Genomic DNA, 19,430 nt, shown 5'->3' on the forward strand with positions numbered 1-19,430 from the left:
CACCGGCGAGGTTACAACCACCATCTACAACACCACCATTTTCCCCCAAAATCTGCAACAGAGCCAACAACACCATTTTCCCCAAAAAATGCTCCGATTAACAGCAACAGAGCCAACAACAACAGCAGCAAAAATCAACACTCAAAACTTCAAAATCAACAAAAATCAAAAATTAAAATTTCAAAATCAAAACAACCAAAATCAGAAATCTGTTTGGATAGAGGTAGTGGAGGGTGGAGGCGGTGGAACCTCTACAAAAAGAAATCTTAGGGTTTTGCAGTGGAGGCGGCGTGGGAGGGTGGTGGAGACGCGAGGCGGTGGAGGGTGTTCGAGGCACGAGGCAGGAGGGTGGTGGAGGCGGTGGAGGCGGCGCAGGAGTCGAGAGGCCTGAGGGTGGTGGAGGCGGTGGAGCGCGCAGGAGGATGGTGGTAGCGGCGCAGGAGACGGGAGGGTTGAGGGTGGTGGAGGCGCGCAGGAGGATGGTGGAGGCGGTGGAGCGCACAGGAGAATGGTGGAGGCGGCGGAGGCGAGAGGTCCGAGGATGATGGAGGGCGCAGGAGGGTGGTGGAGACGGTGGAGGAGGCGAGAGGCTTGAGGGTGGTGGAGGATGGTGGAGGCGGCGCATATGAGAGAGAGAGAGCAGAGAGCGGCGGGAGGGGGGTTGGGTAGATTTAGGGTTTCTAATTTTGCCTTATATAGTTGCCTTAATTAAGTTGTTAATAGTTCCTTAATTATGTCCCAAAAAGGAAACGAGCCAAGTAGCTTGGGACGGCCCAAAAAGGAATACGAGCCATGAATAATGGGACGGAGGGAGTACAACTCTAGCGACGGTGTTAGCAGCAAACGACATTATTGTCTCACTCAAATCGATGGCGGCGGATGACTATTAGAAATAGGATTTTATCATATTTTCTATCATATTTTCTGTTTTAACTAACTAAGCTCAGGTTAGTTAGGATTAGCTGCTGATGTGGCCTTTAGGTTAGCTATAGTAACCGCTTTGTAACTTAATCACAACATGTAATCTTTGCTCTATAAATAAGAGCTATACTGGAGTGAAGAATTTGATTTTTCCCTCATGAAATTACACTCCAGCTCATAATTCAATATGGTATCGAGCCTCTAAATTTTTTCTCTCGATCCACAAAACTCTTGCTTCCGCTCTTCTCTCTCTCTCACGACGGTTTCTCTTCATTCCAGTCATGTCTTCCTCCACTCCAAACAGCTCAAATCTTCCCCAAATGCATCCAATTGCTCTAAAATTGGATCGCAACAATTATAGTTTCTGGAAATTTCAAGTGCTTGCTACTGCTCGAGCCTATGGTTTTGAAGATCTACTGCTTCAAAACAATCCTCCTCCTCAATTTCTGGAATCCCCATCCACAGATGCAAATCGCACTCCAAATTCAAATCCAGGCTACATCGCTTGGTTGCGGCGAGATCAGTTCATGTTTAGCTGGTTACTCTCCTCCATCACTCCGCAAATGATGGCCTACATTGGTCGCTGCACTACTGCGGCTCAAATCTGGTGCGCTTTTGAGACTGTGTTTCATTCACAGTCCAAGGCTCGTGCAATGCAACTACGAAGTCAGCTGCAAATTCTAAAGAAAGGAGCTGCTACTGTTGATGAATACATTCTAAAATTCCGAGAAATCTCGGATCAATTGTTCAATATAGGTCAACCTATATCTGAATCTGATCTTATCTCTTATATTCTTCAAGGATTAGGATCGGAATTTGCAAAGCATCAGCGTTTTTCTCTCTTCTCGTGCTGATGAACTTACTATTCATGAAGTGCAATTTGCACTTCAAACTCATGAGCTACGGTTACAAAATCAGGCATCAGCTCTCACTGCTACTGTAAATCACACTCTTCAACCACAGGCAAATGTGGTGTATCAGCAGAATTTTGGTAATCGTGGTGGACGTTCTGGCAGAAGTTCTAGCAACCGTGGAAGGGGAGGAGGTAGGTTTTCATCCAACAATAAACTGATTTGCCAACTCTGTGGCAAAACTAATCATGTAGCATACAAATGCTACAAACGGTTCGATGTGAGCTTCACTGGACCTGAGTCCACTCCACCTTCAAATCCTCAAACTCAAGTTCATACTGCCTCTATTGAATCTGCTTCTAACAACTTCTTGCAGCAAACTAACTCTTCTCAGGTTGCTAGATCTCAATCCACTCAAACTTCTCCCTCTGCTTTCACTATAGCTTCAGCCACTCCACAATCAACTGCTGAATGGTACTTGGATTCAGGAGCCTCTGCTCATGTTACTCCTGATCTGAGTAATCTTCAAAGCCAAACTCCTTATCATGGATCTGAAACCATCACAGTAGGTAATGGATCTAAACTTCCTATCACACATGTTGGTTCTACTCTCTTACCCTGCACTATCTCTTCAAAAACTCTGTCTCTTAATAACATCCTGTTTGTTCCACACATTACAAAAAGTCTTCTTAGCATCTCTCAGTTTACTTCTGATAATCAAGTTTATCTTGAATTTCACTCTGATTCTTGTTTTGTTAAGGACAATATCACTCACCAAACACTACTGGAAGGCAGGCTTAAGCAAGGACTCTATCATTTGGACTTTACAAAGCTCTCTCTCCCAATCAAATCTTCAGTCCACTCCAACTGCCTCATAGCTCAACAAACCTCTGATGTAAGCCTATGGCATGCTAGATTAGGTCACCCCTGTAATAGTGTACTTAGTACTGCTCTTAAGGCTCTCAACATGACTGTAAAATCTTCTCTATCTAGTTTTTGTGATGCATGTGCACTAGGCAAAATTCATGCCACTAGTTTTCCATCAGTAGCAATAAAAACCACAGCACCTTTTCAATTGATCCATTCAGATGTTTGGGGCCCGAGTTCAACTCTTTCAATTGATGGATACAAGTATTATGTCCATTTTTTAGATGACTATACAAGGTTTACATGGATTTTTCCTTTAACACAAAAGTCTGAGGTCTTCTCTATTTTTCAAAAATTTCACTTGTTTGTTGAAAGGCAGTTTAACACAAAAATTAAAGCTGTGCAATCTGACTGGGGGGGCGAGTATCGACCTCTTAAACCTTACCTTGATAATCTAGGCATTGTTTTTAGGCATCCTTGCCCACATACACATCCACAAAATGGGCGGGCAGAAAGAAAACATAGGCACATAGCAGAACTTGGACTAACTCTCTTAGCTAAAGCATCACTTCCACATAAGTTTTGGTGGGATGCATTCACCACAGCTGTATACTTAATAAACAGACTACCTACACCCTCTCTAAATAACTCCACTCCCTATAAGTCTCTATTTCATCATAATCCAGATTACACTATGCTCAAAGTATTTGGGTGTAGCTGTTTTCCCTACCTCAGGCCCTACAACACCTCCAAACTTCAATTTAGGTCATCAAAATGTCTTTTCTTAGGCTATAGTCCTATGCATAAAGGGTATAGATGTCTTCATCCTTCAGGTCGTATATATATTGCTCAATCTGTACTGTTCAATGAATCAGAGTTTCCTTATGCTTCCTGCTTTCAGTCCAATGATACTCTCACTGATACCTCCACCTCTTTACCCACTCCATCATATACTTATCCCTCTGTACCTCTACCTGCTCCATTACCAATAAGTCAACACTCATCCAGCTCATCTTCCTCTTCCTCTGCCCAATCATCTACTCAAGATCCAAATTCACCTCTTATTCCAAACTCACCACAAAACCAGTCCAGTACTTCTTCTTCTACTCACTCACCTCACATACATTCCCAATCATCTTCCCAATCATCTATTCATCACTCTCCAGTTCCCACTCCATCTCCATCTCCTCCACCAGTTCAAAATACTCACAAAATGGCCACACGCTCAAAATGTGGTATATTCAAACCAAAAATCTATCTCGCAACCTCTAGTTTATCTCCTACAGAGATTTTTTCTTCCACATATTCATCTTGCTCGGGCTCCAGTGACTCACACACACCATCTTCTACAAAGTTCACTGAACCTATCTCTGACTCTGAAGCTCTTGCTAACCCTCTGTGGTACAAAGCCATGGCTGCTGAAATAGAGGCTATTAAACTCAAGGATACTTGGGATATCATCCCACCATCTGCTGATGTGAATCCGATTGATTGTAAATGGGTATATCGGGTAAAACTTCATGCTGATGATACTCTTGACAAGCTAAAAGCTCGGCTTGTAGCCAAAGGTTTTCAACAACTTGCAGGTTTGGATTTCTTGGAAACTTTTAGCCCGGTTGTAAAGCCTGTGTCCGTAAGGCTCTTATTTTCTTTGGCTGCGGCATTTCAGTGGGATGTGCAACATATTGACATAAATAATGCCTTTCTAAATGGTTTTTTAGACAGGCCGGTTTACATGAAGCAACCTCCTGGATTCGAAGATGTCACACATCCTGATTGGATCTGCAAGTTAAAGAAATCTCTATATGGTCTCAAACAAGCACCAAGGGCCTGGTATGAAAGGCTGAAAAATCATCTACTAAGGTTTGGTTTTCAATACTCTACGTCAGATCACTCCTTTTTCTACTTACGGAAAGCAGGCAAGTTACTTCTTGTACTTGTGTATGTGGACGATATTCTTATCACGGGTGATGACAGTGATCTTGTCAAGAGTTTTATCACAACCTTATCTCATGAATTTGCACTTAAGACACTTGGCAGTGTGAATTTCTTCCTGGCATTGAGGTGATAAAGAAAGATGGTGTTTTTTATCTATCACAGGCCAAGTACATTCGTGATCTTCTTGTCAAGACAAATCTCATGGATAGCAAGCCGCAACTTTCTCCCTATGATACTGGTACAAAGCTCCACCAAAATGATAGTGAATTGTTTGCTTATCCCACGCTCTACCGCAGCACCATTGGGGCTTTGCAATACTTAACCATTACTCGGCCTGATATCTCGTTTATGGTGAACAAGTTAAGCCAGTTTTTGCAGGCTCCCACCGACCTCCAATGGAAAGCCTGCAAGAGGCTCTTGCGCTATCTAAAGGGTACACTTCACCACTCCCTCAAGTTCACTTCTTCTCCTTATCTTCAACTGTGTGCCTACTCGGATGCTGATTGGGCTGGTTCGATTGATGATCGGAAATCAACTGGAGGGTACTTTGTGTTTCTGGGATCTAACTTGTTATCTTGGAGCTCCAAGAAACAAAGCGTGGTCTCTAGAAGTTCCACAGAGGCTGAGTATAGATCATTGGCTGATACTTCAATGGAGCTTGTTTGGATTAAATCACTTCTTGCTGAGATTGGTTATACTCTTTCTCAACCTCCAATCATTTGGTGTGATAACCGCAGTGCCACTTCTATGGCATCTAACCCTGTACTTCATGCTCGCACTAAACACATCGAGATCGATGCGCATTTTGTGCGTGATAAAGTTCTTAAACAAGAACTTGAAGTTCGTCATGTTGGAGCAGAGGATCAGCTTGCAGATATCCTAACCAAGCCTGTTTCAGCTGTTCATTTTCGCAACATCTGCAGTCACTTACTGACAAACATGGTTTTCGTACCTCAATTCCACATGTTTTGTTGTCATTTCCCTTCATGTTTTGCTTGTGAATGCTTGTTTGTGCCCGAATATTTAGTATTTATGAAGTTTTGATTGCTTGGTATAGTTTTTGAGTATTTTCAGGGCAAATCAAGAGTTGATTGGAGAATTGTGAGAGCATAGGATTGAAGTACGTCTCGAGAGGAATCCATGAGCGTGAACGGCGCCCGAATCGGAGCTCGGACGAGGGAGAACGGGGCCGACAAAGTCAGCCGCGCACAGAGGCCGCGGCCGCGGTCACGCGTCGTGGGGAATGTATCGCCCGCGGTCACCACCCGCGGCCGCGGGGTGGGACCGCGGGCTAAGTGCTCAAGTCCAGGGATGTCCCGCGGTCACCACCCGCGGCCGCGGTCTGGGACCGCGGGTCCCCCCACGGTCACCACCCGCGGCCGCGGGGCGGGACCGCGGGTTCCCTGAGTTTTGCCCACGTTTGAGCACCACGGGCGCGGGCCATGACCGCGGGAAAAGAGCGGAGTCGCGTTTTTCAGCCCTTAAACCCCATTTTCCCCCTTTTTCTCTCATTATTCTTCTTCTCCATCACTCATCTTCCCCAACACTCCACACACAAAAACCCTAGCCTCCTTTAACACACCCATCTACCATTGAAGACCATTGAAGAGAAGAGAAGGAAGAAGAAGCTCATAAATAGGATTTGTCATTTCTTACTCTCTCTTTCATTATGTACACCTTTAACTTTGATTTATTGTGTTTGAACATGTTAGGCTAAATTTCTCTTTGATTTGGGGATTAGGCTAGATGATTATTGTAATGGATTGATTATTTATGCTCAATATAAATCTTGTTTGTTCATTTGCACATTATCTTTTCAAACCCTTGATTTATTTCTTGTATGGATTGTTGGCCATATTCTATGCATTTCTAATTTGCACTTTGAATCGGGAGAGGATAATTGCAATAGATAAGGTGTTTGAAACATATCAATTCGATAACCGGGAGGTTGAGAGTTGGGTGAGAGTATGTCGATCTTTGTGTGCTTTTGGGAGTTATAGGTTAGAAGTTGACCGGGGACGGCAACTATGACCCGTAATCTACCGTTTTAGTCGTCCGGGAGGGGGCTAAAACCAGTTGGGAGATCACTCTAGATAATTAGGTTCGTCAAGATTAGTATTGAGTTATAATTGAAGTCTTTTTCTTAATCATCGATGCCTAGTCCCTAAATCGCCTTAATCATCTTATTTATCCACTTTGCTTATTTGATTTTTATTTGTCTTTGCACTTGTTAAGTATTTAGTTAGATAATCAAACCAATCACTCAATCGTTTAGTCTAAATAGTCGAGTAAAATGAATTAGGATAATCACTAGATTGAACTACTAATCCTTGTGGGATACGACCTTGCTTCCATATATTACAACTACCCGTATACTTGCGGCGTGGTGAAAATAATAGCGAACAAGTTTTTGGCGCCGTTGCCGGGGATTAGTTTAGTTTCTTTGCTTGTGATATTTTGCTTCATTGTGCTTAACTACTTTAGACATTTTACTTGCTTTAATTTTTGTTTTCTATTTTAAGATTGTGTTTTGACTTCTTGTTCTTGTTGGTTGATAGGTAGTGTATGAACACAAGATCTAAGGGTGCACCTCTTATACCTATAAACCTTGAGGTTGAAGCTTTTTGTCGACACAACAAAGCAAGAACAAGAAGAGATAGAGAGTTGGAGGAAGCTATGGCGGAAAATCACGACTTAATCCGTCAACTTCAAATGCAATTAGAAGCCATGCAAGGGAAAATCAATGAGCAAGAAGCTCTAAGAAATACACCTCCACCTCCACCTATTAGCAATATGTTCCAACCCATTGTCCAACAAGGAGGAGTGAATGCCCCGAGAATCAACGCCACAAATTTTGAGCTCAAGCCGGCCCTCATAAATATGGTACAACAAAACCAATTCACCGGTCTTTCCCAAGATGACCCGAATGGACATCTTGGAAACTTCTTGGAGATATGCGGCACCATCAAGATGAATGGAGTCCCGGAGGATGCCATTCGACTTCGACTCTTCCCCTTTTCGCTAAGGGGCATGGCCAAGACATGGTACCAATCTTTAGAGGGTGGTTCTATCACTACATGGGAGAACATGGCTCAAAAGTTTCTCAACAAGTTCTACCCTCCGGGTAGAACCATGAAGATGAAGAAGGACATAGTCCAATTTCACCAATTTGATGGAGAATCCTTCTACGAAGCTTGGGAGAGATTCAAAGAGATGCTAAGGAAGTGCCCTAACCATGGTTTAGATCAAAACACAATCATTTGTGTATTCTACACCGGGTGTAGTGGTGAGATGCAAAGAGACATGAATGCATCGGCCAATGGAGCATTGTTGGAGAAAAGCCACGCGGAGGCCGCTCACATCATAGAGAACTTGGCCACCAATTGCCATCAATTCCCAACGGAGAGGATCATCTTGAAGAAGGTGGCGGCTACAACAAGCTCGGATCCGATAGCTCTTTTGACGGCTCAATTGAACGCCATGAATAGCAAGATTGATGCTATATCAATGTCAAGGGTAGAGCCCGTGGTTGAAGAACAAACTAGCTTCGAGGATGTGAACTACATCAACAACAACAACAACCGAGGCTATGCGAACTTTCGGCCCCAACAACAAGGTGGCTACCAAGGGCAAGGGCAATACACTCAAGGATTCCAACCTAACCGCCACCCTAACCTCTCCTATAGCAATCCAAACAATTTCTTGCAACCACCGCCCGGATTTGCGGTGAGCCATGGCATGATCAAGGAAGAGAAGAAGCTCAACCTTGAAGAAATATTGATGAAGTTCATGACCACGACTCAAGCTCACATGACAAGAACGGATGAGAAGTTAGAGGCTCAAGCCAAGCAATTGAAAATGCTTGAGATACAAGTGGGACAAATTGCCGAGTCTATAAACAATCAACACCAACAAGGGCAATTCCCAAGCAACACAATCGTGAATCCCAAGGAGCATTGCAAGGCCATTGCTCTAAGGAGTGGGACAACATATGAAGAGCCCAAGATGCCCGACGAAGAAGATAGAAGTGGTGTTGTGGTTGAAGTTGGAGATGGCAACCCTTCAAAGGAACAAGGAGATAGAGGAAAGAAGAAGGAGGTGTACGTGGCTCCACCACCTTATTGCCCACCAATCCCTTTTCCTCAAAGACATCAAAAGAAGAATGTGGAGAATGAATTCTCCAAGTTTCTTGAGATTTTTCGAAAGGTGCACATCAACATTCCACTTATTGAAGCTTTGAAACAAATGCCCTCCTATGCAAAGTTCCTAAAGGAGGTCATATCAAACAAGAGGAAGATGAGAGAGAATGAGACGGTCAATCTAACCGAAGAATGTAGTGCCGTTCTCCAAAGAAAAATCCCCACCAAGATCAAGGACCCCGGGAGCTTCACAATCCCTTGTGATATTGGGAATGATCGCTTTGGGAAAGCTTTGTGTGATTTGGGAGCAAGTATAAATTTGATGCCGCTCTCAATCTTCAATAAGCTAGAGATTGGCACCATCAAGCCAACAACAATTGCCCTTCAAATGGCGGATCGTTCCGTTTCTTATCCAAAGGGGATAGTAGAAGATGTCCTCGTGAAAGTCAACAATTTCATCTTCCCGGTGGACTTTGTTGTTTTGGACATGGTGGAAGACAAAGATGTACCTTTAATTCTTGGGCGCCCCTTCTTGGCAACGGGGAGAGCCCTCATTGATGTTGCTAAGGGCGAACTCACCCTTAGAGTGAATGAAGAGAGCTTCACATTTTCAATCCACAAGGCTCTCAAGTACAAGGAGGAAGAAGAAAAGAGGGTTGGTGAATGCAAGATGATGCAAGTGATAGAGTCTTGCATCAACATGGAGGAGTACCACATCTACAACAATCCAATGGACACTTGCCTCCTAAACCCTCTATTCTCTTTTGTTGATAATGATGAGTTTAATGCTTCTAACTTATTTATTGAGGCTAATGAAATGAACTTTGTGCAGAAAATTTCACAAGGAGAGGCATGTTTCTTGGACTTGAGAAATGGAGAGCCGAAAGATGAAGGAGTGGAGAAGAAGACTCCCAGCTTGGAGTTAAAACCTCTCCCCGAACACTTGAAATACGCCTTCCTTGGTGAGGATGAGGCGTATCCGGTAATTGTATCATCCTACCTCCTCATGAGCTTGATCAATTGCTAAATGTTTTGAGGAAGTATAGGTCCGCTATAGGATGGTCAATTTCCGATTTAAAAGGGATTAGCCCATCCATTTGCATGCATAGAATTTTGATGGAAGATGATTTTAAACCTAGGAGGCAAGGCCAAAGACGGTTAAACCCTATTATGCAAGAAGTAGTAAGAAAAGAAGTTCTCAAATTGCTAGATGCGGGAATTATTTTTGCTATTTCGGATAGTGAGTGGGTTAGTCCCACTCAAGTTGTTGCTAAAAAGGGGGGGATAACCGTCATAAAAGATGAGCATAATGAGCTAATTGCAACTAGGTTAGTAAATGGATGGAGGATGTGTATTGACTATAGGATGTTGAACACAGCTACTCGAAAAGATCACTTTCCTCTTCCTTTTATTGACCAAATGCTTGATAGGTTGGCGGGGTATGAATTTTATTGTTTTCTTGATGGGTACTCCGGGTATAATCAAATCATGATTGCCCCGGAGGACCAAGAAAAGACCGCTTTCACTTGTCCTTATGGCATTTTTGCTTATAGACGCATTCCATTTGGTCTTTGCAATGCCCCCGCTACTTTTCAACGATGCATGATGGCCATTTTCCATGATTTAATTGAAAATGTAATGGAAGTTTTTATGGATGACTTTTCTATCTTTGGCAATTCTTTTGATCATTGTCTCCATAATCTATCTATTGTGTTGCAAAGGTGTGAGGAAACTAACCTTGTATTGAATTGGGAAAAATGTCATTTTATGGTTAGGGATGGAATTGTGTTTGGACACAAGGTCTCCAAAGCCGGATTGGAGGTGGATCGAGCAAAGATAGTGGCCATTGAGAAGCTTCCACCACCATCCAATGAGAAAGCCGTGAGAAGTTTCCTTGGACATGCCGGGTTTTATCGAAGATTCATCCAAAATTTCTCAAAGATCACCAAACCCTTATGTCACCTTCTTGAAAAAGATGCAAAGTTCAACTTTGATGAAGATTGTTTGGTGGCCTTTGAGAAACTCAAAAAGGCTTTAGTGAGTGCTCCCATCTTGATCACACCGGATTGGTCACAACCGTTTGAGCTCATGTGTGACGCAAGCGACATCGCCGTCGGGGCCGTGTTGGGGCAAAAGAAAGACAAGCTATTTAGAGTCATCTACTACGCTAGTAGGACTCTAGATAAGGCTCAATCAAACTACACCGTCACTGAAAAGGAACTTTTGGCGGTTGTGTATGCCTTCGACAAATTCCGCTCCTACCTCATTGGCACAAAATCTATTGTTCACACCGACCATGCGGCCATCCGTTATTTATTTGAGAAGAAAGATGCCAAGCCGAGGTTGATAAGGTGGATCCTCCTCCTTCAAGAGTTTAATATTGAAATCCGAGATAGGAGAGGATGTGAAAATGTTGTGGCGGATCACCTTTCAAGACTTGAGAATCCCGTGGAAGGGGAAAATGCCGATATGCCCATCAATGAGAATTTTCCCGATGAGCAAATCTTGCAAGTCAAGACCCACACCCCATGGTATGCGGACTACGTCAACTATCTTGCATCCAGCATTCATCCACCACCCGAGTTGAATCGTTACCAAAGAAAAAAATTCTTTCATGATGTGAAATTCTTCTTATGGGATGAGCCGTTCTTGTATCGACGATGTGCCGACACCATCATCCGGCGGTGTGTACCCGAAGAGGAATGGGGAGCTATTATGAGGGAGTGTCATTCTTCTCCTAGTGGAGGGCACTTTGGCACCAACCGAACCGCTTTTAAGGTGCTTCAAAGTGGCTTCTATTGGCCAACTATTTTCAAGGATTGCCACTCATTTATTTTGAGTTGTGATCAATGCCAAAGAATGGGAGGAATATCAAAGAAGCACGAGATGCCCCTTAACAATGTGATTGAAGTTGAGCTCTTTGACGTATGGGGCATAGACTTTATGGGCCCATTCCCAATGTCTTTCGGCTTCCAATACATTTTGTTGGCCGTGGAGTATGTTTCAAGATGGGTGGAAGCAATTCCTACTCAAACCAATGACTCCAAAGTGGTGATCAAGTTCCTTCAAAAGAATATTTTGACAAGGCATGGAATTCCAAGGGCCTTGATAAGCGATGGAGGATCCCACTTTTGCAACAAGTGGATGGAAGGACTTCTCAAAAAGTACGGGGTGAAGCATAGAGTGACAACGGCTTATCATCCCCAAGCCAATGGTCAAACCGAGTTGGCAAACCGGGATATTAAACAAGTGCTTGAGAAGACGGTGAATGGGAGCCGGAAGGATTGGTCTCTCTTGCTTGATGACGCACTTTGGGCATATCGAACGGCGTACAAGACACCGCTTGGCATGTCACCATACCAACTTGTATACGGGAAGTCATGTCATCTCCCCGTAGAGTTAGAGCACAGGGCATATTGGGCGGTCAAGAAGCTCAATTTTGATTTCAAGAAGGCTGGCCAAGCTAGAGTCTTTCAACTCAATGAGTTGGATGAATTTCGAAGTGAGGCATTTGCAAGCTCAAGCCTCTACAAAGAGAGGACCAAGAGGTTTCATGATAGGATGATCCACAAACGGGAATTTGCACCCGGGGATGAGGTCCTTCTCTTCAATTCCCGCCTTTCACTCTTTCCGGGAAAGCTCAAGTCCAAATGGTCGGGCCCATTCCTCATCAACAAGGTCTCCCCCAATGGAGCTATTGAATTGAAGGGCAACGATGGACGGACTTTTGTGGTGAATGGCCAACGCATTAAGGCATACTTTCGAGCCGAGCCACGAGAGAAAGTGTCCGTCATCATTCTCGCCGAACCAAAGACATGACACCATCATGAAGACGTCGAGCTCGCGACGTTAAACTAAGCGCTAGTTGGGAGGCACCCCAACAAGGTATCTTTAATTTTTGCAAATTCAATAAACACACATATACATAGGTATTATATATTCATCTATGTATATATTTTTATATGTGTGTGATTTCTTTTGTTTGTGAGTTTAATTCCCTTTATCTTAAAAAAAAAAAAAAAAAAAAAATTGAGAGAAAAACGCATAAAAATTGAATTTTTCAGAGGTGAAGACTCCCAGGGAGCCCGCGGTCACCACCCGCGGCCGCGGGGTGGGACCGCGGGCGAAACGCGCATTCCAGGGATGTCCCGCGGTCACCACCCGCGGCCGCGGGCGGGACCGCGGGCCTCCTGGCCACGCGTTGACCTGCTTTGACTCGGGTCTTTAACCATTTTTTCACCCTTTTTTTTCCCTCACTTTTCACTCTCTACTCACACACCCACGAAAATTGCATTCTCCTCTCTACTTTCACCTCCAAATCCAACTACAAGGTATGTTTTACTTGCTTTCATTCCTTCATTTTTACATCCTAAGCATGATTTAGAAGATTTTTACCGATTATTTTGTGATATTTTGCATTCTACATGTTTATATGCAATTAGGGCTCAAAATTAGGATTTTTCCTACATTGTGCTACATTGTTGAATTGATGCATTTAATTGCTTCTATACATGTCTAGGATGATGGGTCTTTCATTTAATTGCAATTTAATCGGTGAATTTATGCTTAATTGACATTATTGCTTAAGAATTTGCTTGTGTTGGGTGTAGATAAATGTCTAAGTTTGGGGGGGAGATTTTGGTGATTGTGGGCTTAATATTGATGCTATGTGTTGTTGTGAGATGCATTGTGATAGTGTGATTAATTTATGTGCTTTTAGAATAAGAATTCGCCCGTTTCCCGGGCTAATTTGCTTAGTTAAGTTGTTGTCTAGTATCTTGTTGTTGTCGTTTGTTGTGTCAAATAAAGACTCACACTTGGTTTTGTAGGCACATTTTGCTATGGCACCACGTGTAACAAAGGGCAAAGGAAAGGGGAAGGCCAGTACCTCCCGTGCCGATGAGGTGACTATCACTCGGCACACTCCTCAATTCTATGGGATTCGACTTCCTACTCCGGACTCCCGCGAACGTTGGGAGCAACTTTGTGCCATTCCTCACCGGCAATGCCGGTATATTTGCTCGGAAACTATCGAGGCCATGGGAATAGCCGAAGACATTTGGTCTTTGGCGGATAGAGGCGGATGGCGGCGAGTAATCACTGGAGGATGGTTAGCATACCGAGGGCTCACTCTTGAGTTCCTCTCCACATTCCAGCTCATCAAGTCCAACGGAGCTCCATCACGAATCTCTTTCCAACTCGGGAATGAGCCCCGAGAGCTAACTATTGATGAGTTGGACGAGATTTTGGGTTGCCCCCAAGGAGGAGCATACGCCGGTGGGTTAGAGTTCAATCCCACCCGTATGTGGGAACGATGTCACTTTCGAGGCGTGGAGGAGATTGCAGGCTATGACTCCCGGCGATCAAAGGCGGCGTCATTGCGCAATCCGGTTATCCGCCTTACCCAACGGGCCTTCGGGTTCACTTTCCTTGGTCGGGAGAATGTGGGCTTTTGTCGGTCGAATGAGCTCTTACTCATTCAAGGCGCCCTCACCAACATCTCCTTATCTCTTGGGTGTCTTTTGGCCGACCAATTCGAATCTCAAGCTCACATAAGAGGGGGCAAAATATGCATTGGAGGCATGATCACCCCTATAGCGACACATCTTGGGGTGGCTATTCAAGAAGACCCCATCTCCCGTGACATCCTCCTCGACCGACGTTGCCTAGTGCAACAACACTTTCTCGCCTCCGGGAGACAGCTTTTGTGGATCCTCAAGGGCGACAACGGCAATGTGTACTTCCCATTGCCCAATCCGGCCCTTACCACCATCATGGGCCCCGGGGAGGCCGCTAACCTAGGCATGCGTCAGCCCGCCCACTTTGCCGCCACCATTGCTCACCTCCAAGACGCACATGCACAACAACACGCCCCCGAGGGCGAGGAGGAAGAGCAAGCATATGAACCAGGTGGTGAGATGCCTCAACCACCCCCGGCGTATCCAGGAGGGGGTGTCGGATTTGAGGATAGGATGATGGGCCGCTTTGACTCCTTCCAAGCCGCAAACATGGCCCGCTTTGATGCAATCCAAGAAGAGCAAAGAAGGCAATATGAAGCCTTTTTGCAATACCAAGAGGATGAGCGGCGCCGCTACGAAGAGCACATGCGCCACTTCCATGCCTTCCATGGCCCCTTCCCGCCACCGTAGTCGTGCCCGTACCATTGTGAGTCCGAGCCAACTTATCCTTCTCTTTTCCTCCAACCTTATTTCCACTTTATGTGAAATAAGTTTGGGGGGGAGGGGGAAGATGGATTAGTTGTCTCGTTTATCTTGTGTTTTGTGCATGTTTTATTTTTGTTATGTTTTGAATAATTGAAAGACTTTTTGATGTTTTGATTTTTGTTGGGATAATTGTAACAAATTTTGTGAGGATGATTTGTTTGTTATTGGGCTTATGATATGATTGTGTTTTTGAAAAGAAATTGTTATGTATCACTTGTTGATTTTGCATGAAGAGTTTGAACTTGTGATGATGAGCTAAATGTTGTACCTCCAAGAACTTGAAAAAGAAATGAGCTTGTGAGAATTGAGCTTTCGATTGTCATACATTTACAATCTCATTTTGTTCTTGAGTGTAAATCATTTGAGCATGTGTGTTGATCTCTAGAACTTGCCATGAGTCCTCTCTTGAAAATAAAAGTAGATGTGTTGTTAATATTGAAGTGATTTAAGGCCATCTTTGTTAGCCACTTAACTCAAATTGTGTCCAAATTCTCATATGATCCTAGTTTACCCCTTTTGTGCCTTGTAGCCTTTCTTTGAATAACCAATAATAAAGGGGTAGAACCTAGAGTGTTGGTGGTTGCTTTGATGAAGAAAAGTTTGGGAAATGATTGAAAGTGCTTATCAAGCTTTGATTAAGTGAAAATCACTAGTCCCCTATGAGCTCAAAAAGAAAAAGAAATGAAAATGAATGTGAATAAAAGAGCATAAAGGGGAGTGATTTGCCTTTTGAATCATGGCCATGATAGATATCACTAAGGATGAAATGCAGGGATTGTGGTTTATGTTTGATAAGAGAAATAGTGAAGTCGACTTGTTCATTATGATTATTTGATCGTGGGATGAGTCACTTTGCCTAAAAATTACTCACCTTACCAAAGAACCCTCATTACAACCCAAGGAAAGCCCTTTTTGATCTTTATTTATAACACATTGAAGTATAAAGAGTTAGGATAAATGGCAAGCTTATGGTAGATTGCATGCATTGTTTCAAGTTGAGTGCAAACACGTCCATTCTAAACACTTGAGAGTTGAGTGCACCATTGAAACATCCACCTTTGTGAGGATTCAAGCTTGGAGGCTCTAATGTTGAACTCTTTGACACTTGTGATTTCTTGAAATGCACATCTACTTGTGATACTCATTTGAAAAAAAATTGTTGAAGCCTTTGAAATGACACCAATTCATGCTTACATGTTTGTTTACTTTTATTTCTCTTCTCTTCGTCGTTTGGGGACAAACAACACTTTAAGTTTGGGGGGTTGACAAACATGGTTTTCGTACCTCAATTCCACATGTTTTGTTGTCATTTCCCTTCATGTTTTGCTTGTGAATGCTTGTTTGTGCCCGAATATTTAGTATTTATGAAGTTTTGATTGCTTGGTATAGTTTTTGAGTATTTTCAGGGCAAATCAAGAGTTTATTGGAGAATTGTGAGAGCATAGGATTGAAGTACGTCTCGAGAGGAATCCATGAGCGTGAACGGCGCCCGAATCGGAGCTCGGACGAGGGAGAACGGGGCCGACAAAGTCAGCCGCGCACAGAGGCCGCGGCCGCGGTCACGCGTCGTGGGGAATGTATCGCCCGCGGTCACCACCCGCGGCCGCGGGGTGGGACCGCGGGCTAAGTGCTCAAGTCCAGGGATGTCCCGCGGTCACCACCCGCGGCCGCGGTCTGGGACCGCGGGTCCCCCCACGGTCACCACCCGCGGCCGCGGGGCGGGACCGCGGGTTCCCTGAGTTTTGCCCACGTTTGAGCACCACGGGCGCGGGCCATGACCGCGGGAAAAGAGCGGAGTCGCGTTTTTCAGCCCTTAAACCCCATTTTCCCCCTTTTTCTCTCATTATTCTTCTTCTCCATCACTCATCTTCCCCAACACTCCACACACAAAAACCCTAGCCTCCTTTAACACACCCATCTACCATTGAAGACCATTGAAGAGAAGAGAAGGAAGAAGAAGCTCATAAATAGGATTTGTCATTTCTTACTCTCTCTTTCATTATGTACACCTTTAACTTTGATTTATTGTGTTTGAACATGTTAGGCTAAATTTCTCTTTGATTTGGGGATTAGGCTAGATGATTATTGTAATGGATTGATTATTTATGCTCAATATAAATCTTGTTTGTTCATTTGCACATTATCTTTTCAAACCCTTGATTTATTTCTTGTATGGATTGTTGGCCATATTCTATGCATTTCTAATTTGCACTTTGAATCGGGAGAGGATAATTGCAATAGATAAGGTGTTTGAAACATATCAATTCGATAACCGGGAGGTTGAGAGTTGGGTGAGAGTATGTCGATCTTTGTGTGCTTTTGGGAGTTATAGGTTAGAAGTTGACCGGGGACGGCAACTATGACCCGTAATCTACCGTTTTAGTCGTCCGGGAGGGGCTAAAACCAGTTGGGAGATCACTCTAGATAATTAGGTTCGTCAAGATTAGTATTGAGTTATAATTGAAGTCTTTTTCTTAATCATCGATGCCTAGTCCCTAAATCGCCTTAATCATCTTATTTATCCACTTTGCTTATTTGATTTTTATTTGTCTTTGCACTTGTTAAGTATTTAGTTAGATAATCAAACCAATCACTCAATCGTTTAGTCTAAATAGTCGAGTAAAATGAATTAGGATAATCACTAGATTGAACTACTAATCCTTGTGGGATACGACCTTGCTTCCATATATTACAACTACCCGTATACTTGCGGCGTGGTGAAAATAATAGCGAACACTTACCCTTTGAGCAAGGATAGTCTAGTTCCAGCGGGGGTTGTATTAGAAATAGGATTTTATCATATTTTCTATCATATTTTCTGTTTTAACTAACTAAGCTCAGGTTAGTTAGGATTAGCTGCTGATGTGGCCTTTAGGTTAGCTATAGTAACCGCTTTGTAACTTAATCACAACATGTAATCTTTGCTCTATAAATAAGAGCTATACTGGAATGAAGAATTTGATTTTTCCCTCATGAAATTACACTCCAGCTCATAATTCAATAAAGAGGCATCTCTAGCTATCTTCTCCATCATCTTCAACACTTCATCTCTGATAATTGGAAGAAAAGTCTGAACTTGCTTCGTGTTAAAGAGATGCACGGTGGAGATCTTCTTCATCTCCCTCGACGTCTCCGTGTAGGGCGAGAACGCAAAGTCGAGGCCGTCGTACGACAGCCTCCTCAGGGCGGCGAGAGCCGGCCGGCTCGAGAAAGCGGCGTCGTGCGATTTCACGATCTCTTTCACTGCCTCTGCCGAGGAGATCACGACGAGCCGCCGGAATCCGAGCTGGAGGGACATGACGGCGCCGTACTGCTTCGGCCGAGGTACGTGTGCGGGGATCGGCCGTCGAATTGGTGCAGATTGCCGATGAACGGCAGCCGCCAGGGCCGGTCCTGGCAAAAATGGGGCCCTGGGCGAAACTAAAAAAATGGGCCCTTAATATATTATTGTGCGCAATATATTAAAAAATATAAATATTTTATTACTTATAAAAATGACTTCGTCTAGCGTTTTTACCTACAAAATCATCTACAACATCATCCAAATCTATGTTATCTAAAATCTCTTTTTCAATACAAAAATTCCTAATGCCAATTGCCAAACTCACATTAAAATAATAGAATAATTTGGCTTGAATTAGATAATGCCAATTAACTAACTTATTGCGGCTATATGACTATATTCTAATATTTTTCATGATGTAATTTACCAGAATTTTTCCGTGATGACTATATCCTAATATTTGCTTAAGCGGCAAAGCCGAAGATATTAAAAAATGAAAATCAACATTAAAAATTTAAAAGGAACGGAACAATCGAACAAACTTACCAATTACCAGAGTCCAGATTCCAGAAGACAAATAGACAATGAGGGTACAACAACAATCTTCCCCGCTACGAACCCAAACGAAGACAATCTGTAAATTGCAGTGTGAATTCATTTTTTTGCTCAAGAACAAGAAGGACAATAATCAAAGAGTAAATTGGTGAGAATAATTAATTTACCTCATTCTATTTATACAACTATATATGTGACTGATTCTGATTCAACGGTAAAAATTGAGAAATTGAAGAGATTAATACCTTCCCCATGAAATAAAATTGGCGTCTGCAACGACTTGAAGCAAAAGACGAAGCGTTTTTTCCCCCGAGAATTACGCCTGAAATTTGAAACAGATGAGATTTAATGTTTGATTTTAGATATCTAACGATTTGGTATTTACCGATAACAGATTTTGGGCCCAATTAACAAGCTTAATATTTTTATTTAATTATGGGCCTATAATAACTATTGAAATATAATAAAAAAATTTGGGCCCTCAGATTTTTGGGGCCCTGGGCCGTCGCCCAAGCCCGCCCGCCCCCAGGGCCGGCCCTGCCAGCCGCGGTGGGCCCGGTGGAGGGAGTTCTTTTTTGGCATGCTTAGGGTTTTGTGTTTTGGAGTAGACGATGAGGATTATGGGAAGAGCTAAGAATAAAATTAAAATAAA

At 43.4% G+C, this 19,430-nt stretch overlaps 1 protein-coding gene and 1 non-coding gene across 2 annotated transcripts; both read right to left on the reverse strand.

The window, feature by feature from the left end:
• Nucleotides 1-7,712: 7,712 nt before the first annotated feature.
• Nucleotides 7,713-7,819, reverse strand: LOC131002050 (small nucleolar RNA R71). The gene has a single exon (XR_009094132.1). It is a non-coding gene; the product is annotated as a small nucleolar RNA R71 (small nucleolar RNA).
• Nucleotides 7,820-17,866: 10,047 nt separating this feature from the next.
• LOC130998764 (5-epiaristolochene 1,3-dihydroxylase-like) lies at nt 17,867-19,231 on the reverse strand. Its single transcript, XM_057924170.1, has 3 exons — nt 19,024-19,231; nt 18,770-18,857; nt 17,867-18,360 (listed from the first exon to the last, which is right to left on the reverse strand). The coding sequence occupies exons 1-3, from the start codon at nt 19,030-19,032 to the stop codon at nt 17,867-17,869; spliced, it is 591 nt and encodes a 196-aa protein (XP_057780153.1). The 5' UTR covers nt 19,033-19,231.
• Between the last annotated feature and the right edge of the window lie 199 nt (nt 19,232-19,430).

The sequence above is a fragment of the Salvia miltiorrhiza genome, chromosome 8, assembly GCF_028751815.1.
Source record: "Salvia miltiorrhiza cultivar Shanhuang (shh) chromosome 8, IMPLAD_Smil_shh, whole genome shotgun sequence".
Taxonomy (NCBI): Eukaryota; Viridiplantae; Streptophyta; class Magnoliopsida; order Lamiales; family Lamiaceae; genus Salvia; species Salvia miltiorrhiza.